This window comes from Antechinus flavipes, chromosome 2 (genome assembly GCF_016432865.1).
Source record: "Antechinus flavipes isolate AdamAnt ecotype Samford, QLD, Australia chromosome 2, AdamAnt_v2, whole genome shotgun sequence".
Classification (NCBI taxonomy): domain Eukaryota; kingdom Metazoa; phylum Chordata; class Mammalia; order Dasyuromorphia; family Dasyuridae; genus Antechinus; species Antechinus flavipes.
The window spans coordinates 347,789,251-347,795,487 of record NC_067399.1 but is presented as its reverse complement, the minus strand read 5'-3'; the positions used below and the strand labels follow the sequence as shown (position 1 = coordinate 347,795,487).

Here is a 6,237-nt window from a genome sequence, read left to right as displayed (position 1 = left end):
CAGACTGTTGGAGGGCCAGACTATAGTAAAAACAAAAACTTTGTTTTGTGGGCCTTTAAATAAAGAAACTTCATAGCCCTGGGTGAGCGGGATAAACATCCTCAGCTGCCCCATCTGGCCCGCAGGCTGTAGTTTGAGGACTCCTGGACTAGAAAATGACCTATGGATCATCTAGTACCCGAGGAACTGAATGAAATCTGGTAGGCTAAGGCATAAAGATGGATCCTTTACAAGGATCCTAAATTTCTTTGATTTCCAGACCATTAAAGTGGTTTGTTTAGAGTTCTTCAACCTTCCACATCTTAGATCTCCACCTCAGTAGATAATACAAATAAGTAAGTCAATTGTGTTTAGGATTTATTGATGATGTGACTGATTACAAGGGGTCAAATCCAGCTGACATTTGCCTGTAGATTCAAGGGAAGCAGCAGATGAAGAAAAGGCTTCCCAGAACCTGTAAAGAAACAGAGACAACACTGAGGCTTGCTCTAATACCTGACATCCCTATATCTGGACTACAAAGTCTGCCCTGCCACCCTCTATACCCTGCACCTAAACGAATACTTATCCTTAGTCCACTCCAAACAACCTTCAGGCCCCAGCTTGTTCTCTAAAGTGAGCCCTCTGAGGACTAGTATCAAAAATAACAGTAAAGAATATACTAAAAGACCTGGAATTAACTTGTGTTTTATTTGCATATTGCCCAAATGTGAGGAAATGAGGCAGGAGTGAGCTTTTACCTAGATTTACTTGAAGGTATGACTTTCAGCACCTCCTCTTCCAAAGCCTGAGGGGGGAAAACAATCAAAAATTGAGGGTTACAGGATGACTCAGGGAAGAAAAGATAAGAGGAAGAAAGCAGGACAGGGGAATAGGACTATATCAAAGATGGGAACAATGTGGGGAAAAGAGAATGCTGACTGTCAGAGTATTTTACCTTTGGGCCCAAACATGGCAGCATAGCAAGGATGGTTACAATAGGGTTTCCCTTCATGCTGTAGACCAAACAGAGAAGGGGAAATTTGATGTTAAGGATAGCCTTAGGAGTGCACTTTTTGAGGCAAGGACAATCCTCCCTAGCCATGGTATTTTTGCCTACCCAAAACTTTCTTATTTCTGACTCTCCTCACATATAATCCAGGGCTTCCTTACCTCTGCATGGCCTCCAGATGTCAAAGTCTTTCCACATTTTTCACATTTCAGGCATGGGCGATGCCAGTCCTTCCCCAAAGATGTCACCCGTTCAGCTGAGAAAATACAGAGAGAGTAACCCCAGGTCCTTCCAAAATCCCTTCACCAGGTTACAGACACATATGTAAATGCTACATGTTCACTCTAATCCTTTCTGCAAAGGGTGTAGGAATGGCTCTCATTCACCAAAGTTTCTCTTTTCTTTTCCAATAGGCTCTACCTTCTGCCTCTCTATCTAGAAATTCTAGTCAGAGCCCAAACACTTTAGGAAAGTTGAGTACATTCTCGAAAGAAAATAATGCCAGATGGAGTATAAGAAAGAGTAATATTGAGACTGACATATACAGAGTCAAGCAATAAAGAGACCCAATGAAGGAGTCAAACAGGTCCTGAGACACAGGAAATGACAAAGATGGTGGGAGATGCAGAGAAAGAAGCTGAGCAAAGTAGAAGTCAAGAGAGGAAATGTCCTCTTCTACAGCAAATAATATGGACCCTAGTTCATCATGTCTTTACCTTCTCCTCAACCACCATCCCTCCTTCTAGACAGTACTCTTAGGAATAAGGGAGGAATTCTCCTCATTAGACTGAATGGTTCCCATCCTTCCATCCTTCTTGCCCGATCCTCAACGCTTCACTTCTTCCAACTTCATTTACCTCCTTGGCAACTAAGATTGGTGGGTGGTAAAGTAGGAGGAGGGATGTACTATATTGTAGAAACCTCCAAAGGCCCCAGTGTGGTAGAAGAGGGGATCCCAGGTCCAGAGAGCAGAGCATAAAGGGGAACCTTAGCAGTCTCCAAACAACTGAGGAAGTTCCAGTATGGGAACAGATAGAACACATATAAACTGTAATGAGGTTGACTACTCATAATAGTATTCCCATTCGCATAAACACTTGTTCACTCACAATACAAAGTCTCCATTCTAACTCTAAAGGTCTGTGGTTCCACGACATTAAAAGATAAAGGGACACACATATGCATGTGTAGACACTTTTATACAAATGAGATGGTAACAGAATTAGACTCACTCAGGCTGATGCGTGGAGTGAGACTCATATTCAACTGCCACACCCAGATTTTTTTTTTTTACTCAGATAAGCCTCCCAGAAGTTAAAGGCATTTCCACCTCTATCATTTCAAGTCCCAGTTTGCTCCAACTCCACAACTGCCCAAGGGTTTACATGGAAGCTCTGGAGTTTAGAAATGGGGGAAAATGGGGGGGGGGGGGAGAAGGGGGGTAGGTATAAGGATAGGGGATGGAGGTTCTCAAAACCCAGACTTGGTAACGCCATGAACTGGCGTTTAAGCCGGAGCCAGATAGAAACCCTGATATACTCATGTGAAATTTCTACTTGCCAACTAGAGAGGAAGGAGGTGAAATAGAGAGGAAACTCAAAGGTTTGTCTTCTTGTGGAGCTGGCCAGGACAGTGTGCGGGATAAAGGCGGGAGAGGAGAAAAGATGTCCGCGTCAAGGAAAATACAGGGAACGTAATCTGCTGCGGAGAGCGTCCTGGGAATATTCAGAACTCTCAGGAGCTCTTGGAGAATGTCCAATGTCCGGCTTCTGAGAAGGGGCAGGGCGGTGTGTCTAGGGTCCCACGAGAAAGGAGTGGTAGCCGGAATGGGTGAGGAGGGAGAGTCTCAGAAGAATGGGAAAAGGAATTGCCCCGTATCTCTTGGGTGAAGGGGACCAGCACCTAGGGTCAGAGGCCGTTGTACCGTAAACTAAAGTCCCATAGCTTCTAGGGTTGGCTACGGGCTACTGTCCTGAAGCTTCTGGGATGCCGTTAAAGTACGGAGAACTGGGGAAAAGGAAAGAGGAAGAGTCCAAGATCGAGACATAAGGGTGAATAGATAGATATAAGATTGAAATTTGCTCACCAAAATAAACTTCTTTCTCGCACTTAGGACACTTGGGCATGTTGGCAGGCGGGAATCGAAGAGGGTCAGTAAGGAACTTTGGTGAAACTGAGCAGAGCTCTATCAATGTCCCAGCTTTTCACTAGTCCAAGTCCTTACATCCTCCTCCACTAATTTCCCCGCCTCTACCCTTCCCCCACCAGGCAACCGTGACCGCGCCCCACCCAACCCTGCAGCAGCGTTTCCTTTTCTGGGTCTCCCTTCCCCCAATCTGGCGGTTTCATTCCTTCAATTTTCCCAATACAAATCTCCCTACGCCTTGCCCATTGTCATTCACAGAATCATAGGCGCATAGCTGGAAATGATCTTCAAGATTCTTTGAATCCAGCCTCTCCATTTTACCGGTGTTGAAAGCAAGCCTGGAGGGTGAAGAGCTCTAGGTCATGCCAATTGAAATGGCAGGCGGGATTCAAACCTGTCTGTTTTGCTTCTAACTACCGCCTCCTTTAATCTGTGCTACCTTTTATCATCCTCGATTTTGTTTTATGTCTTTCTTTTTATCTACCTTTCTCTTTGCCTATTAAGTAAAAGAGGTTTCTATACACAACAGTGTGTTTGTGTGTATTCTTCACTCTGAACCAATTCCAGTAAGAGCTTGAGGTTTAGCATTGCCTGCCACTCACCTCACTCCATTTACCCCTTCTCCAAGCTCTTCCTCGAGTGATTCTTCATGTGAAAAATGTGCTCCATTCTATTTTTCCCGCCCCCTTTTGTCAGTTTTTGCCTCTTTCTCGCCTCATTATTTAAAAGATCATTTCCACATAATCAACTCATATCCATGGTCTATCTCTGTAAACGCCTTTTAATTGCCCTAATAAAGTTTTTAGGAGTTTTATGTATTATAACGGTTTAATGACTCCCTTATTCCTCTTTCATGTTTATTTTTTTATGTTTCTCTTGAGTCTTATATGTTTGAATGTCAGATTTTCTATTTCAGCTCAAGTCTTTTCTTCAAGAATGATTGAAAATCCTTTATTTTATTAAATATGCATCCCCTTTCCCCCAAGGATTATACTCAGTTTTTTGGGGTAGGTTAGTCTTGTTGTAATCCTAGCTCCATTGCTCTCTGGAATATCATATCCCAAGTCCCCCAACCCTGCTCATTTAACATTTCCATGTTAAATTAGTTAGCCATTAAATCTTCTGTGATTCTGTGGACTCATGATATTTGAATTATTTCTTTCTGCCTGCTTGAAGTATTTTTTTTTTTTTGACCTGAGAACTCTGGGATTTGGCTAAAATATTTCTGGGAGTTTTCATTTTGGAATCACTTTCAAGAAGGATTGGTGGATTCTTTCATTTTCTCTTTTACTCTTTTTTCTAAGATCAATTTTCTTTGATAATTTCTTAAAAGATGATATCTAGTTTTTTTTGTTGTGACTTTCAAGTATTCCAGTAATTCTTAAATTCTCTCTCCTCAATATATTTCCCATGCCAGTTGTTTTTTTGGATAAGATAATTCATATTTTCTTCTACTTTTTCATTCTCTTGACTGATTTTCTTATTTCTTGATGTCTCAAAGAATCATTAGCTTTTATTTTTCCAATTCTAATTTTTAAAGAATTATTGTTTTTACATTTTGCCATTTCTTTTCCCATTTTGCCAATTTTGTTTTTTAAAGAGCTCTCTTCAGTGGATTTTCTTTTCCTGACAATTTGATGATTTCCTTGCTTCACTCTTATTTCTTATCATAATTTTCCCTCTGCTACTCATCTCTTTCTTTAACTCTTTTAGGAATTCTTTTTGGGTATGGGTCCAATTAGCATTTTTATTTGAGGCATTTTTTTTTTTTTTGGTAGCTGTTTTCACTTTTTTGTCTTCTGTCTTGCCCTTTCCTGCCACCATAATAGCAAATTCATATTTTTTGTTGTTTGCTTATTTTTTCCAGCCTATTTTTTTTTAACTTTGAGCTTTATATTAAAATTAAGTTTTATTCACCTAGGTGTGAGGAACCAATGTCACAAGCTTTAGGTTTTTTTTTAATGTTTTTAGAGCTACTTCTGGGAGGGTCCACATTTTGGTGCTTCCAATGAATGTGGTAAGATCCTGGGTGAGGTATATCTCTGCTTTTCTGATTTACACTCTGTTTTCTTCCAAGCAAGGGTCCCTCCTCCCCTGCAATTGCAAGTGCTAGCATTCCTCTTTGTTTTCTTTGTTTTGAAACCTTTATCAGGAACCCTTCCCCTTGTAACAGGCTACCAGCATTCTTCTCCTCTTTGAAGGTGAGTCCCAGAACTGTGTATGGTCAATAGAGTTACCCATCAGTACCAACAAAGAGTCCCAGCAATCTCTTTCTGACCAGTTATTGAACCCCTTCCTGTCTTTGGACTGAGAATTCCCAAAGTTGCTACTATTGCTGGAGCTGCTACAGCCACTGCTGTATGTGGTGGCTTAGGCTTTACAAATTATTTAGGCTTACAGATTTCTGACAAACTTTTAAATAATGTTTTACCCTAATATTTTCTTGGCTCTGCTGCTCCAAAACTTGAATTGTGGCTTTATTTTAAAATTGTATGGAGGGGACTTTCAGATAGGTGATTACCCCTAATTCATTTCTTAACATGTCCCATCAGACGTAACTCTTAGAACACTTTTTACCCATGCCATCTCCCTTAAGAATGCTCAGAATCTTGTCACTATAGTTTTAATTTTTCAAGAATTTTGCATTCCCACAGAGTGGATTGATTATACCCTGATATATCTCAATCTCTCTATGCCTTGACAGTTTCATTAGTTGCTGCAACCACATTCTGCTATATTCTAGTGGCTAACCCTCCAAGACATGTCTTTTGCTGGAGTTCATTCACTCAATCATTTCCATTCCATCATCTTTTTTCCTTTCCCTATAGGCAATGTGAAAAAATGCCAGATTTGGAGTTAGGAAACATAAGCTGTGTGACAGTTTTCAATATGTAGTTAAATAAGTGTTATGTTAGTTGTCTTGCATCTATAGAAGGAAATCATAGTACCAGATCAAAATAAAATAAAATAGAAGTAATTAGACTAGATGATCTCAAAAATCCCTTCTAACTATGGAATACAGGATCCTATGATCCTGGAGCTGCTATAAATAACTGAAATAAACCGAGTCCAGGATCCTACCCTCAATTTGGACTTGGAC

The 6,237-nt window shown here is 40.7% G+C and overlaps 1 protein-coding gene across 1 annotated transcript; it reads right to left on the bottom strand.

Annotated features, from left to right (window-relative positions):
• Nucleotides 1–344: 344 nt before the first annotated feature.
• CRIP1 (cysteine rich protein 1) lies at nucleotides 345–3,232 on the bottom strand. Its single transcript, XM_051978027.1, has 5 exons — nucleotides 3,078–3,232; nucleotides 1,153–1,247; nucleotides 938–995; nucleotides 741–787; nucleotides 345–454 (listed from the first exon to the last, which is right to left on the bottom strand). The coding sequence occupies exons 1-4, from the start codon at nucleotides 3,115–3,117 to the stop codon at nucleotides 747–749; spliced, it is 234 nt and encodes a 77-aa protein (XP_051833987.1). The 5' UTR covers nucleotides 3,118–3,232; the 3' UTR covers nucleotides 345–454; nucleotides 741–746.
• Nucleotides 3,233–6,237: the final 3,005 nt, after the last annotated feature.